Source organism: Anopheles arabiensis, chromosome 3, assembly GCF_016920715.1.
Source record: "Anopheles arabiensis isolate DONGOLA chromosome 3, AaraD3, whole genome shotgun sequence".
Lineage (NCBI taxonomy): Eukaryota > Metazoa > Arthropoda > Insecta > Diptera > Culicidae > Anopheles > Anopheles arabiensis.
In genome coordinates this window covers 53026957-53044206 of record NC_053518.1, presented here as the reverse complement: position 1 = coordinate 53044206, position 17250 = coordinate 53026957, and the positions used below count along the sequence as shown (strand labels likewise).

Here is a 17250-nt window from a genome sequence, read left to right as displayed (position 1 = left end):
GAGTTGGCGGAAGAGTTGAAGGAGATTGCCCGCTCACTCAACCCCAAGAAAGCTCCGGGGGACGACAACATTCCGAACATGGCTGCAGCTGCGGCAATTCTGGCTTTTCCGGAAGTTTTTGCCAAAAGCTACAAGCAGTTACTGGAGGCAGGCACTTTTCCCGATGCATGGAAGCGGCAACAACTGGTGCTGCTTACCAAGTCGGGGAAACCACCTGGGGAGCCCTCGTCATACCGGCCAATTTGTCTGCTGAGTGTGCTGGGGAAAATTTTGGAGCGGTTGATTCAGCGGAGGCTGACAACCCACCTGGAGTCGACCGGGGGACTTTCGGACGCCCAATACGGTTTTCGTAAAGGGCGTTCAACCGTTGACGCCATCACTCGGGTGATGAACAACGGGAAAGTCGCTCTGGATAAAAAGCGAAAGGGGGATCGTCTCTGTGCGGTGGTAACAGTGGACGTCCGGAATGCCTTCAACTCGGCAAACTGGACAGCGATCGGCCAAGCTCTGCAGCCTAAAAACACTCCGCCTTATTTGCAGGCGTTGCTGCGGAACTATTTCATTGGCCGAACGCTCCACTATGATACGGATGAAGGAGTAGTGTCCAGGACTGTATCTGCTGGCGTTCCTCAGGGTTCGGTTCTAGGACCAACACTTTGGAACGTCATGTACGACGACCTACTCCGCTTGCCGCTCGAGGGACTACGAGCGGACATCATCGGGTTTGCTGACGACGTGGCCTTCACATTTTTGGGAAGGACCACGGAACAGGTCAGCGCATTAGCAACGGCTAACCTGGAGAGGATCGAGCGGTGGCTGCAAGGAGTCGGTTTGGAACTTGCCCACCAAAAGACCGGGTTCATGATCTTTTGTACCCATCATGTCCCGCAGCTCGCAGAGCTTCAAGCGGGCGGTCACTCGATCCAATCCACGGAAACGCTGAAGTACCTGGGAGTGGACCTCTGCCGCTAACAGCACCACAGCCGGCATCTGGAGAAGGTGGTCAATAAGGCTTCACGGATTACGAACGCCTTGACCTGCCTAATGCCGAATAAGCGTGGTCCTAAGAGCCGCAGTAGGAGACAGCTCGTAAACGTCGGCAACAGTATCATCCGATACGGAGTTGCCACCTGGGGGCGATGGGTGCTCGACAAAGAGACCCATCGCAAATCGGTCCAAAGGGCGCATCGACCGGGGGCTCTCCGAGTCGCCAGCGCCTTCCAGACCGTGTCTTATGATGCCGCTTGCGTTGTCGCCAACACCACCCCGTTAGTCCTCCTCATGCAGGAGGATATCCGCTGCCACGACGAAAAGGTAGCGAGTGGTGGTGTTCAATCAGACATACGGAAGCGACAACGGGAGGAGACGATGAGGCGCTGGCAGGACCAGTGGACAACGGGTGCAGGGCAACCAGGAGCACCAGGACTGAAGACGAGGAGGCTGATTCCAGACATAATTCTCTGGGTCAGCCGCAAGCATGGGGATGTCGACTTTTTCCTCACCCAGCTCCTCACGGGGCACGGGTTCTTGCGCTCCTATTTCGTCGAGAAAGGTATCCTGGAAGGCTCGCCCAACTGCCCCGAATGTGGGGACGCCGTGGAAGACGTTGAACACGTTTTCTTTTCGTTTCTTCCGGCTTTCTTTTTCTCTTCTCTCATCTATTTTCTCATCTTCTCTCATCCATTGCCCACCCGAACCGTGGGCGATAGGACCAAAGGGACCGCGTCGCACCACGGAAAGCAGCGTAATAAGCAGAATCATCAGACCAGATCGCCGCAGAAGATGCGTCGTGACCCAGGGTGCAACCGCACACACGACTCCGCATGAAGTAATACGCACCACAAGCGTACCGGCCGAGTTGGGTGAGTCGGAGAGCGGGATGGAATATGCTCACTCTTCGTTAACAAAAAAAAAAAAAAAAAAAAAAGGTCAAATTCAAAGAAACCAAATGAAATAAAACTTTTTTTTGTTGTTGCAGATATTATGCCTTTTTCGATTATAAGGACGCATGGCCCAAAAGGCTTTTCTGAACTTACACTAGTGCCAGATGGTTGGATCCAGAGTACCAGTGCTGGGAAAAGTTATGTGTATTGGCCCAAAGGAGACATAGCTAAGCTGATCAAAGTTGAAACAAGTACTCCTTCATCTGGATGGACGAGACAAGCGTGTGTAGTTCAAAAATCAAATATTTTATCTTTACAACAAGGTATAGCTATACTTAGCGATATGTCAGGAGAATCGAGTGATGATTCTTGTATCATACAATCCGTAAAAACTATGTATAGGCAGCGATTTGGCCAGAGAGCATTAGAAAATGCTAACAAAGTTAACTCCTTGTCTGAATGTTGTATACAGTTAGAAACAGGCACTTTAGCTACAGGTTGCTCACAATTCAAGACAGACACTTTAGCTAAAGGTGGTTCACAGTTAGAGAGAGACATTTTAACTTATGGTTGTGCACAATTTGATTCAAATACCTCACCCAAAGGTTGTTCACAGTTAGAGACAGACTTCTTCTTCTTCTTTGGCTCAACAACCGATGTCGGTCAAGGCCTGCCTGTACCCACTAGTGGCCTTGGCTTTCAGTGACTAATTGATTCCCCCCCATCGCAGGATAGTCAGTCCTACGTATGGCGGCGCGGTCTATTTGGGGATTGAACGCATGACGGGCATGTTGTTAAGTCGTACGAGTTGACGACTGTACTACGAGACCGGCTAGAGACAGACACTACGAATGAATTCATGGAATCAGCACAGCCGAGTGTTGCACCAGAAACCACTAGATAGGATTTTCCTTCAGTTCCTTCTCAATTAGAGCAGAATAATAGCTTTTCTCCTACAAATCAGATGGAAAATGCAATCACAAGTTTGATCGCTGTTGTAGGTGGTTTAATTCAACAAATCAGCGACACAAATTCCAACAAACTGATAGGATTAGATAAAATTGATAATTTAACAAAAGTACTAGAGCAGCAGGTCGTACCAACGTTAGGTGGTCTTGTAGAGGAATTTAAAGAGTTAAAAAAAAAGTTATTTTAAATACGGTACATGTTGTGAACTGCTCTTTGCACTTATTATTTTATTTACACGTATTAAACCTTAACATTATAAATAATATACACGAAATACAAACACGTTAAAACGTAGGCCGCGCGCCAGCCGCACCGAGCGCCCTTGCCGAGAGCTCCTGCTCGATCGGCTCGCAAACACACTCTGCCTCGGCGCTCGGCACACACTAAGTTTTATGTTTTGCACATTTACACATTTATTAAACGAATTAAATAATACAAAACACAACAAATTAAAACTTGTAATGGGCCGCACGCACGAGCCGCACCGCGAGCCCTACCGGGAGCCCTGCTCGACCGGTAGCCTGTACCACACTCCCTCGGGTTAGGTGCGCTCTGCACACACTTAGCGCGCATCGCTAAGTGCGGCGTATTAGTGTGCGTGAGCGCAGTGTCGATTCCTGGATGTCGACCAGCAGCAGTGCAACTGCTACGGCGAATCCAGGGCTCGGCACGTCTATCCACAACATCTCCCCCTTTTAATAACCGAAGGGTCGAACCGACGCGGGTGTTATTCCACAACGGATTACCAGCGTGGTGACACCCTTCGACCGATGGTACGTAGTGGGGCCCGTGATGCTGCTGCGCTCATGTTCCCGGGCGGCGGCGATGATGCCGCGTTCGCGTTCCTCGGGTTGCGGCTGTTGTTTCTGGAGCGGCGGCGATGAAGCCACGTTCGCTGTCCTCGGGTCGCGTCTGCGATGATGACCTGTTGTCCCGGGGCGGCGGCTATGATGCCGCGTTCGCGTCCTAGGGTTGTAGCGTCGCTGCTACGCCAGCCGGGAAGTGAGGGTGGTGCCGCGATGAAACCTTGCACCGGCAGGGCCATGACCGGCGACAGCAATGGCCGGCCACAGCGATGCCGTCTCTGGCTGGACGTGCTGGGTTTGCTGCAGGTGAGGCGGAATGTGTCGTCGCCTATAATGCGAGGCTTCTGCGTTGCAGCCGAGGCGACTTACGTGTCGCCGTTGGTGATGCGGGGCTGGAGCCGCGGCGGGAATGCTACCTCGCCGATGACGTGCTGCCGTGCTGCAGTCAAAGCAACCTGCGAGTTGCCGATGATGAGGCGGACTCAAGCCTTGGCGGGATTGCGACCTCGCCGATGATGTGCTGAGGTGCGGCAGTCGAAGCAACTTGCGCGTTGCTGTTGGTGATGCGGGGCTCGAGCTCAGTGTTGCGAACGGTGACGTTCATCGACATAAAATTGTAAACATTCATTCGATTTGAAGCTTCCCATTCCCATCTCTCTCTGTCATTTGACATTCCCGTCAAAAAATGTCATTTGACATGAAGACATTTTCAAGATACATTCATTTGACATTCGCCAACCTGTATGAATCGTGAACTGTGTCGTATTGCAAACGACCGTATTCATGTCAAACTACAACAGAGCGGCGGTGCAAAGGCTTTCGTTTCACTAGTTTTTGCTATTTCACTAGAATCCCCATATTCAGCGACGATTTACTTCATAATCCTCCGATCGTATCGATTTGTGTTGTTCAAAAAATGTCAAATGACATTCAGACTACATTGTTTACATTTCATGTCATTGCATCAGCCCTGACGGTAGCGACACGAATGAATTTCGTTTAATGACAGTCGTGTCGTGGAAGCATTGAATGTCATCAGCCAAAAATTATTTTGACCGGCTGTTTACGGTGACTGTCATGAAAAATGTCAACAGTTAACAACACTGCTCGAGCTGCGGCGGGATTGCTGCTTCGCCGATGACGTGCTGCAGGGCTCGAGCCGGGGCGGAATGTGCCGTCGCCCTTAATATGCGGCTGCAGTGGGTGGTGTGTAGCCGGCTGCCCAATGCAGCGGTCGCCAGTGATGGGACAGCAGCCGGGGCCACGGTGTCTGCGGTGGCGGCGGCCCGATCTTCCGCGGTATCCAAAGGCACAGGGAACCGTGCCATCGCGATGGCCGCTGCACTGACGCTGCAGAAAGGCCAGACGAAACGCGATGGCTGCCGCGGGTTCTGTAGGATCCTCCTTGCGCAAGAGGATCCCATCCTCGTCGCCACTTTTATGTTTTGCACATTTACACATTTATTAAACGAATTAAATAATACAAAACACAACAAATTAAAACTTGTAATGGGTCGCACGCACGAGCCGCACCGCGAGAGCCCTGCTCGACCGGTAGCCTGTACCACACTCCCTCGGGTTAGGTGCGCTCTGCACACACTTGGCGCGCATCGCTAAGTGTGGCGTATTAGTGTGCGTGAGCACAGCAGCGCAACTGCTACGGCGAATCCAGGGCTCGGCACGTCTATCCACAACACTAAGCCTTGCACGCTTAGTGTGTGCGACAGTGTGCGTGTACACACTGTTGTCCCCCTGGACGTTGACCGGTGGCAGCGCAACTGCCACGGCAAGTCCAGGGGTCGGCACGCACGGCTGCCCACAACAGTACAAATGGATCTGTTCATTAACAGTTTGGAGCAAGAAAACAGAAAAAGAAAAAAAACCATCATTTTCAATGGATCCGATCGATAACCATAAAGATTTAAAGGATTTTGACAAAAGTCTTGAGGAAGACTTCAAGCGACGAGTTGGAAGAAAGGAATTTTCATCTTCTTTGGCTCAACAACCGTTGTCGGTCAAGGCCTGCTTGTACCACTTGTGGGCTTGGCTTTCAGTGACTAATTAATTTCCCCCCATAGCAGGATAGTCAGTCCTACGTATGGCGGCACGGTCCATTTGGGGATTGAACCCATGACGGGCATGTTGTTAAGTCGTACGAGTTGACGACTGTACTACGAGACCGGCTAAAATATACGGAAGAAAAGAATAGTTGAGCGAATTATGGCAGGACCTGATGGTCATATAAGGCAAGCGTGGGTACGCACCAATACAGGAGCAGTTAGGAGGCCAGTAGCCAAGCTAGCACTGCTCGACATAGCAACTTAAGGTAACCAAATGTGGTTGGTCACGGGCCACGATAGTCTAAGGGCGGACATTAGGCACAAATAAAAAAATTGTATTGTTTAAAAATTAAGTAGTACAAATAAAAGTTGGATAGTTACTTAGTATAAATCCAAAAATTCACTTTTTTCGTCGATTAGTTTTTAAGATATGACGATTTGAACTAAAAAAATGCGTAAAAAATGTATTTCATATGAAATATTAGAGAATGTTTTTACTTCAATTTTAATTATATCAAAGCAATCACCCATGGTCGAAAGCACGACTTTTCGTAAAGGTTTTTTTCTCCTCTTTCACATAGTGTTATTCAAACTTTTGTTTTATTATCAAACAATTGAGATTTTATATAAAAAAGGCAAATAAGCCCAAGTATTTTACATCACTGAAAGTTTAGACACTTCGCATTTTTTTCCTGTAATCTCCTGTTCTTGAAACTTTGTAAGTTATTGAATCAATGTGTTGTTAACATATTCTGAAAATTTCAGCTGCCCCTAGCTGCCCCTTTTGAAGTTATTAGCTTTAAAGTTGAACCATTCCATTCTATTTTGGAGAAATTCGAAGGAGTAGAAGTAAAGCAAATAAAAAAAAATGTTGCTGAAGTCAAATAGATTGTTTGGCTGAATCGAGCTGAATATATTTTCAAACATTTATATGCTATAAAACACAGACACACACACACACACACACACACACACACACACACACACACACACACACACACACACACACACACACACACACACACACACACACACACACACACACACACACACACACACACACACACACACACACACACACACACACACACACACACACACACACACACACACACACACACACACACACACATACATACATACACACACACACACACACACACACACACACACACACACACACACACACACACACACACACACACACACACACACACACACACACACACACACACACACACACACACACACACACACACACACACACACACACACACACACACACACACACACACACACACACACACACACACACACACACACACACACACACACACACATAATGACACATAATGATTTTTCGGTCGTAGTGGCAAGACACCAAGGTCACTCCCGGATGAAAACGCACAGAGTTCTGCATCACCTGCAGTGGTTGCCGTTGAAGAAACACCGGTTGAACACGCCTTAGTCAACATGGAGGCTGAAGAAGGAACCTTGTTGGCGTCAGAGAGCGCAGGACAGACCATGGTGCAACTCCCGCTTTTAGTTCCTCCCTCCTCCACGCAACAAGAGCTTGCTTCCAGTATCACTAAACTGCAAGAAGCTCTGGCGGTTGCAAGAGAGTTGCATGAATTCACTAAAGATCGAAACAATGTACATGCTCCGATCAAGAAGATGTCGGTGAGCATCCTGTCGTCGCTAACCTGTATTGAACGGGAACTGCTTACCATGAAGATGAGGGTGGAAAGGATCGAAAAGGCGTCTATGAAACCCAAGGCAGGCCTTACAACTACACTGATCTCGGGGAAGAGAAACAGGAAGGTGAGAACACCAGAGGAAGCAGAGGAGGTAAAACGGGCAAAGAACGATGCCCCAAATTGTAACCAGATAGCCCCAGAACCTATTGAAGAGCAGGAGAAATCAGAGAGTAGCGAGTTATGGAGCACGGTGGTCAGCAAAAAGGCCAAACGTACAATAGACTCGGCCTATAGATCGGCCACAGATGTTGGTCAAGGTAGACCTGGTGCACCAAATGGTCCAACTAAACTGACCTCATGGCGACCGAAAACGGAGGCGATCCTGGTCGAGACAAACGAAGTGTCTACACAAAAGGACATACTTCGAAAACTGAAGACTGATCCCGAGCTACAGCCGTTTGGCAAACAAGTCGCACGAGTTAGAAGTACCAAAAATGGAGGTTTACTCTTTGAGCTAAAGAAGAACGATGGTACCTACAGTGAAGATTATTCCGAAAAAAATCCAAAAGGCCATCGGAGAATCCGGAAAAGTAAAAACCCTTGGGCAAATGGAGACTGTCGAAATTCGCTATATCGATGAAGAGACAGAGGCAGCTGATGTCGAACGAGAAGTGCGAAATCAATTTGCCTGCACCGAAGGCTGTAGGCTAGTGCCGGCGATGACAGCAGCAGGGAAAATACAAATAGGCTGGTCAGTCTGCCCAGTGCGGGTCAGCACTCCGAGCAGAAAATGCTACCGCTGCTGGCAAACGGGCCACATCTCACAGGACTGCAAGGGTCCAGACAGGAGTAAATGCTGCCTGCGCTGCGGAGATGAAGGTCACTTCGCTTCTGCGTGCCAAAAAACTCCTCGATGTGTGTTCTGTCCAGCTGGTTTCAACGCGCATCATTCGAGTGGAGCATTCTGCCCAGTGACGAAAAAAACAACATCATGGAAGTAGTCCAGATAAATCTGAACCACTGTGAAACAGCCCAGGACCTCCTGAGCCAGGTATTGATTGAAGAGGAGGCAGATATTGCTATTATATCAGAGCCTTACAGGGCTCCAATCGGATCTACGAATTGGGTGGCTGATAAAACTGGCGCAGCAGCAATTTGGGCGGGGCCAAGATATCCTATTCAGCGGGTTGTTTCAAATACGTTCGAGGGCTTCTGCACAGCCGAAGTTAACGGAGTATTCTTTGTCAGCTGTTATGCACCTTCTAGCTGGGAACCAGAAAAATTTAATGAAATGCTTAACAATCTACGTGCAGCACTAGAGGGATGCGGTCCTGTGGTGAGTGCCGGTGATTGCCGTAAAGCCTGGGCTGGACACACACCCACACACACACACACACACACACACACACAAACACACACACACACACACACACACACACACACACACACACACACACACACACACACACACACACACACACACACACACACACACACACACACACACACACACACACACACACACACACACACACACACACACACACACACACACACACACACACACACACACACACACACACACACACACACACACACACACAAACACACACACACACACACACACACACACACACACACACACACACACACACACACACACACACACACACACACACACACACACACACACACACACACACACACACACACACACACACACGCACACACACAGCGTTTTTCTCTGTGCATCCTCTTCTCACCCCTCGTTCGTACTCCCTTCTTCCATCGATCGGATGCGCGATTCCTGATTCGACCGCGCAATAACATTTGTAAGGTTCCGCCGCAATGAGATACTGTACGGAAATATACAGGGCATTTTATTTAAGCATCCGTGGTGCACACGGAACGCCGATGAACCAAACACCACCGGCCAATGTCCAATTCTCGATATGTGTCCCACCCCTTCCTCATCAACTTTTAAATTCACTTACTTCTTATCTCCTTCCCTTTCCCCTTCTCCTAGAACTCATGCAAATGGAATTCTAGAGAGAAGTGGATAAGAGGGGAGGAATCAGCTTTTAGCTCTCTCTCAAAAAATAAGTCCAAAATTGTCTGCCTTTGGGTACCAGTTTGGGTACTGAGATAGGGCCCCGTCTCAGGTCCATAGTTTTACCCATTCATCGCGTTTTGGACGTTTGGGTTTGCCATTACCATTTTCTTTGCTACATTGTGGTGCTCTGTGAAGTGCGGTTTTTTGGTGGAGGACAGTTTTTGGATTGGTGTGAGCGACGAAGCGATTTGCACGTCCTCGCTCTGCGGTGTGGTGCCGGCGGTGCCGCTTGAGCGGCTCGCCTTGCCCGGTGGGCCCTGTCGCGAGGGTCTTGTCCGATCCTAGGGCGGGGAGTGTTATTGGCGGCTCGATTTCGGCAGTTCTGATGCGTTGGACATAGGAGTGCGTTTTGTGCGCTTTGTTTATTTGTGCACTACTTTGCTGTTCCTACGGGTGCTATTTGGCTGACAGTGACGCCGTTTTCTTGAGTGCAGCAAACGTACTTTTTTCCATAGTGTGTGTTAAATGCTCTAGTGGTTGCTACTACGCCCACTTTATCGAGCAACGCAACGTGTGTTTGTGCCTATCATGCTGTGAGTTACTAATACTGTTAGTTACCAGTTCTGTGAGTTACCAGTTCTGTGAGTTACCAGGCACTGGTATTCGGGGCGACTATGGGCTTCGAACGACGAGATCCGTTCTCCGCGGTTGTCAGAAGGCGCTCACTTGGCGCTCAGTTTTAAAATAACGTACCATTGAGAGACCGTAAGAAGCGCGCGAAAGAATGAGTTCTACCTGCCGGGGTCGAACGTTCCCGTTTGTATGGGGAGAAATCCGCGAGGTTTTGCGCTGCGGATTTGGAACGAATGTTGTTTTCAATGTAACGTTTTGCTTCAAATTTTGCTTTGAATAATTGAAGTGAATTGAACTTAGAGGTATGTCATATTTTGAAAATGTTTTGTGATCTTTTTCCAATAAAAAAAGTTTTCATCAGTTTTGAAAATGTATATAAAAAACATAAAATATATCGGAATATAAATATACATACAAATATCTATAATAAAAAAGTTATATAAATATATATATTATATAATATATATATATAATATATATATATATATATATATATATATATATATATATATATATATATATATATATATATATATATATATAAATATATATATATATATATATATATATATATATATATATATATATATATATATATATATAATATGTATATATATATATATATAATATATAACATATATATATATATATATATATATATATATATATATATATATATATATATATATATATATATATATATTTCTATATATATATATATATTTTCATGAACATTCATGTAAAGGTCAAATTTAATGTTTTTCATATAAATTTGTTACACTGCTGAAAACTTTATAAAAAATTTAGAAAAACATCTGCTCCATGTAAATAACGTTTATAACTCTTTAAAATAAAATCAATCAGTATTTTTATACTTTTTTATAAAGCAAATCCAATCCTGTCGTCCCTCCTAAATTTGAAATAACTTAAATTCAAATTTAAAGAAAGTGAGTAAAGCTACCTTATGATTCATAACAAATCATCCAATAATGATGTAACGAATGAAATCCAATACCAACGGCCAAAAAAATCAAAATTCAAAACTTAACCATCCTTGGATCGTAGTTATAAACGTCTTTAAATGCTTGACAGTTGTATCTCATGATTCTCATTCTCTCATGAGCGTCGAACGGATTTCGTCGTTCGAAGCCGGTACTCGCCCCGATTATCAGTGTTGCGTGAGTTACAGTGCAAAGGCCCTTCATTCGTTTGTGTTGTGTGAGTGTCCGCAAATTAGGTGATTATACACTAGGCTCGCTAGGTAAGTTCCTCGTAAATTGATTTTCTTCATGTGGGATTCGGTTGAGCAAAACCACCAATGAGCGGGAACGAATCGCTACCTCCCCGTCCTCTGGGGTCGGCCTTGAAGGATATAGGCGCTTTTTTGGCCGTAGTAGCAAGACGCCTAGATCTCCTCCGTCGGATCTCGGAGAGTGTTCAGCTTCTCCTGCGGTTGAAGTAGTTGCCAGTATGTCGGTCGATTCTGCTGTTGTTGAAGCGGTAACCGGCGAGGAAAATGTGATGGCAGCAGAGGATTCCGTGACCTCGCAACCAGTGGAATCGTTTTCTTCATCGAAAGAGCCAGCGCTTGTTGTCGGAGGAAGCAAGCTGCAGGAAACTTTAAAGGTGGCTGGAGAACTTCATGCCTATACGAAAGATCGGAATAATGTTCACCATCCGATCAAGAAGATGGCAGTGAGCATCTTATCGGCGTTAGCCTGTGTTGAACGTGAGCTCATGACGACACGGCTGCGAACGGAAAGGGCTGAAAAGTCCCTAAAAGAGGCGCTAGAAGGTTGCTCCCAAACCGAGACGCCAGTGAATGGTAAACGGGGCAGAAATTTGAGGTCGCCTGAGGAAGCGGACGATGCTAAGAGAGCAAAAAATGATGCCCCCTCTGGCAGTTCGCTGGTCGCGAGTGCCGGTTGTGGCCCCGAAATGAACGAGACAGAGGGGTCGTGGAGCACGGTCGTGCGGAAAAATCGCCGGAAGCCGAAGGAAAGTGTCATTCCGGATGACACCGGCGCAAAACAAGTTCACCCTGCATCTACTCGGGAGGCGCTTCCGCCGAGGCGTCCAAAAACCGAAGCCGTACTAGTGGCGCCCGGCGAAAATGTTACCCATGTGGAAATCCTCCGCAAGCTAAAAGCAGATCCTGAGCTTCAAGCTTTCGGTAAGAAAGTAGTGCGAATTCGAGGAACAAAAAATGGAGGCTTGCTATTCGAACTGGGCAAAAGCGATGATGATTGCGGAGTCGACTACGCAAAGGTGGTTCAGAATTCCATTGGCAGCAATGGGACAGTAAAGACCTTAGGCCAAATGGAAACGGTGGAAATTCGATACATCGACGCAGAGACGCAGACCAGCGACGTTGAAAAAGATCTTCGGGATTTGTTCACCGAGCTGGACGGGGTAACTTTCGAGACCAAGATCACCAAATCCTTCAACGGAATGCAGACCGCTTCAGTGAAGCTCCCGACGAAACTAGCAACGCTAGTGGCAGCACGTGGCAAGATTAGGATTGGATGGTCAATCTGCCCGGTAAAAATACAAATACCGAACAGGAGATGTTTCAAATGCTGGGAGACGGGCCATTTCTCCCGCGATTGCAAAGGCCCAGATAGGACCGACTGCTGTCTGCGATGCGGTGAAACAGGGCATTTTGCCAAAACATGCGTCAAACCTCCCAGATGTGTCCTTTGTCCACCGGGTACAAACATGCATCATACCAGCGGCGTTTTCTGTCCAGCGAGCAAGCAGAAATCGACATGGAGATAGTTCAGTTGAACCTGAACCACTGTGAAGAGGTCCAAGACATGCTTGGGCAATTGCTTATAGAGGAGAAGGGAGATGTGGCAATGCTGTCCGAGCCGTATCGCTGTCCTAGCGGCGTAAACAAATGGGTTTCTGACTCTACAGGGACCGCTGCTATTTGGGCTTCTGGTAGATTCCCGATCCAGCAGATCATTTCAAGGCACGGCGAGGGGTATGTGATTGCAGTCATCAACAAAATAACCTTCTGCAGCTGCTACGCTCCGCCAAGATGGGATCTAGAGAAATTCGAAGAAATGCTTAAGAGGATTTCAGATGAGGTCTACGATGTTAATCCTATCATCATTTCAGGAGATTTTAACGCTTGGGCCACGGAATGGGGCAGTAAAAGCACAAACGCCAGAGGAAACGCCGTGTTGGAGCACTTTTCTAGACTGAACTTAGCACTGGTAAATGTTGGCTCCTGTCCCACATTTGTAAGGAATAGCAGAACTTCCATTATAGACCTTACGTTCTGTAGTCCAGCATTGGCTTCTTCCATGAACTGGAGGGTAAGCAACGCCTACACCCTCAGCGACCACCGAGTGATACGCTACACGGCAGGAAGCAAGTGCCACAGGGTTGCCCAGGGCTCCGGTTTTCCAGCCTGGAAAACACAATGCTTCAACGAAGAACTGTTTATTGAGGCATTGAGGTTTGGCGATTTCTCAAACACCTCGTCAGCATTGGAGTTAGCGTCAGCGATCGCCAACGCCTGTGACACCTCTATGCCACGAAGGAAAGGGGGACCTTACCCACGACGGAGAGCTTACTGGTGGACTACCGAAATAGCCCAGTGCAGAAGCCATTGCATCGAAGCACGCAGAAAGATGAATCGAGCCAAATCCTCGGAACAAAGGGAGGATCTGAGACGTTGGTACATCCTGGCACGATCAAATCTAAAACGGAAGATCAAAGCAAGTAAAAGGAGATGCTTTTTGGCCCTATGCGATGAGGTTGAAAACAACCCGTTTGGTGCTTACCGAACGCTAATGGGTAAGATGGTCGGCCAAGACCTACCTAGGGAAAGGAACCCAACCGTTCTCAAGACTATCATTGAACAGTTGTTTCCTAACCATGAGCCACAAACTCCTCGTGATATACCCCGCAATCCTGATGTTGAATCTGTGTCAATATCCGCTGATGAACTACAGAAGGCTGCAGACCATCTCAAACTGGGGAAGGCACCTGGTCCGGACGGTATCCCCATTGAAGCGATGAGAGCAGCTATCAAAGCATACCCAGAAGCTTTTTTATCAGTGTTTCAGAACTGCTTCGATACTGGTTTTTTCCCGATACCCTGGAAGCGACAAAAACTCGTTCTTCTACCAAAGCCTGGGAAGCCCCCCGGCGATGCATCAGCACTAAGGCCTTTAGGATTGATAGACAATTTCGCCAAGATACTAGAAATCCTAATACTCAACCGATTAGTTGTCTATACAGAAGGCGAACACGGACTGTCGGACAGACAGTTTGGCTTTTAGAAAGGGGCGGTCTACTGGTGAAGCGATCGCAGCTGTTTTAAAGAAAGGACGAAGCGCCTTGCTAAAAAAGAGGACAGGAAACAGATACTGCGCGATCGTTACGATTGACGTAAAGAATGCTTTCAACAGTGCCAACTGGGAGGCCATACATGCAGCTCTCTCCAAGATGATGGTTCCACCGTACCTCTGTAGGCTGCTGAAAAGCTATTTGGATCACCGTATGCTTTTATACGACACAGATCTGGGAATCAAAAAAATGAGCATCATGAGCGTTCCTCAAGGTTCTATTTTGGGTCCAACTCTCTGGAATGTTATGTACAACGGAGTTTTGACCCTAGGGCTTCTTCCAGGAGCTGAAGTGATAGGTTTTGCTGATGATATTGCTCTTACTGTCCTTGGTGAGTCAATAGAAGAGATTGAACTCCTCACATCCGACTCCGTAAGCAGAATCGAGTCGTGGATGCAACAAATGAGGCTAGAAATCGCCCATAAAAAGACGGAATTCCTCATCATAAGTAGCCACAAGACAGTGCAGTCAGGTAGCATCCAGGTCGGTGATGAACGTATTGAGTCGATACGTCATCTAAAATATCTTGGTGTGATCATCGATGACCGCTTAAGTTTCCGGAAGCATGTCGAGAACGCCTGTAACAACGTCTTTAAGGCAGCAAACTCGTTGATACAAATAATGCCGAACATTAGAGGGCCCAAGAGTAGCTGCAGGCGACTTCTAGCTGACGTGGCCATCTCACGGTTGCGTTATAACGCTGCGATCTGGGCACATGTTCTGGTGCTAAAGGAAAACCGACAGTTGGTGAACAGAGTGCACCGATTGTTAGCTATGAGAGTTGTTTGTGCCTACAAAACAATATCGCACGCGGCAGTTTGTGTTATCGCAAGCATGGTTCCCATCTGCCTCATATTAGCAGAGGATTCTGAGTGTTGCAGTTTCTCCGGAGTTTCAAACGCGGGATTATCCAGATCCTCAGCAAAACAGCTCTCTATGAGAAAGTGGCAGTCTGAATGGGATTGTTCAACAAAGGGGCGTACGACACATGCACTGATCCCGAACTCAGTAACTTTTACATAACTCAGTTCCTCTCCGGCCATGGGTGTTTCCGGAGTTACCTTCACAAGTACCGTCACGCAAGCTCGCCAGACTGCCCAGCGTGTGTGAGCATCGTGGAGTCAGCAGAACACGTGCTTTTTCATTGCCCTCGTTTTGCTGAGGAACGTCATGAAATCACCGTGAAGTGCGGGACAACAATCAACGGAACAAACCTGACCGAGGTGATGTTAAAGAATGCTGAAACATGGGAAGTCATAGCAAACGGCATGCGATCAATACTGATGAAGCTGCTGGCCTTATGGAAAGCGGATCAACGACTTGGGCGTTCGTAAATAGTGTTGTGCGTATTGTGAAAGTGTTTAGTGTATCTGTGCACGAATTGAAGTGAGCCTGTAACTCAAGTGAATGCGTACTTTCTGTGCTTTTGTGTGGTATTACGAGTGTCTCCAGGACTGTCATTCTGTCTCGCGAATGTGGTCCATGTTGCAATAGCGAGATGTAATGCTAATGCATAGCCCTTCCCCAAGAAGCATACCGAAAGGTGAACCCATGGGGAAGGGTAGATGGCCCAAGGAGGGGGTTTACTGGGTAAAAATCCTATGTCAACACCCGTGCGACAACGGGAGTCTTTCGAAGATTCCCCCTCCTTGTAAAACAAAAAAAAACACACACACACACAAATTAAAATCTTTAGCACAAATACAAAAAGTCCGCCAATTGCTCCCAAGTAAACCACTGTGCGGGCGGGGGAATGTTTGGAAAAGGCAGTGCTATATAGCGCGTGGCCACGGAGCTGAAAAAATGTTGAAAAATTTTTCAACTTTGTCAAAATTGCTTGTCAACTGCAAAAAAAGAGCTTTTCTCGTGGCCGCACCAAAAACTTACACAAGAGCGACAAAAAGCTCCAACATCTGAATATCATCGATATTTTGTTTAAGAAGCAATAAATAGGTACATAAATCAATTACAATCATGCATTTTAGCATTATTATCATAACAATGGGTCACAACTGCGCCAAATAGCTGTTTGTTTACGCTTTTTCACGAACGTCAGTATTGTCAACTTTTGTCAACTTTTTTTCCTGGCTGCTCCAGGTTACAAAATTTTGACAAAAGCTCAAAAAAGTGACAAAAGCTCACATTTTGAAAAATTTGTCAGGGCTTGGTAGGGGAAAGCGGGGCAAAATGTGCATGTGGGGCAAAATGGGCACCCTCAATTTAAGCATTATTTGACTACAAAGATACTTTCCAATGCTCAAAATGTATTCATTAGAGTGTTCTATGAACACCATATAAGTTTCATAACCATTGCATAACAAACAACCAAGAAAATTGCAAAATAAGGTTTAGTAGCAAATTGATGTAATTTTTGCCACTTCGAAAATAAGCTTAATTTAGTGTCACAGGGATTCGTTGAAGTTTTGCATTGTTTATTTTTAAAGATATGATAATTCTATACAATTTGTCTGAAGAAATCAAGGCTATTGAATGAGTATTTTTACGAATATAACAAAAAATATAAAAATGCTTCACGTGGGGCAAAATGGGCAGTTACGCTTGGGGCAAAATGGGCAGATGCTTTTGACATACAGCGCTTGGTGAGGCTATGGTGTTGTATTTGTCGCCTCAATAAAGATAATAGGCACAGCTTCAAAAGATTCGATTTTGTAGATTGAAACGTGTAAAAACTGTTTTAATTTTGATAACATATTTTTGGAACAATTTTAGGGGCTTTCCTGACCTGCAAAACAAAAGATAGAAAAAAAATACATTTCACGAAACGTG

The 17250-nt window shown here is 46.6% G+C and overlaps 1 protein-coding gene across 1 annotated transcript; it reads left to right on the top strand.

The window, feature by feature from the left end:
* Window positions 1-1249: 1249 nt before the first annotated feature.
* LOC120903787 lies at window positions 1250-2610 on the top strand. Its single transcript, XM_040313401.1, has 2 exons — window positions 1250-1862; window positions 1979-2610. The coding sequence occupies exons 1-2, from the start codon at window positions 1478-1480 to the stop codon at window positions 2587-2589; spliced, it is 996 nt and encodes a 331-aa protein (XP_040169335.1). The 5' UTR covers window positions 1250-1477; the 3' UTR covers window positions 2590-2610.
* The last annotated feature ends 14640 nt before the right edge of the window (window positions 2611-17250 follow it).

Coding starts and splice junctions, on each gene's coding strand:
- LOC120903787 (XM_040313401.1), top strand. CDS start 1,478: ATGGGGATGTCGACTTTTTCCTCACCCAGCTCCTCACGGGGCACGGGT. Junction 1,863..1,978: donor AAGCGTACCGGCCGAGTTGG/GTGAGTCGGAGA, acceptor TTGTTGTTGCAG/ATATTATGCCTTTTTCGATT.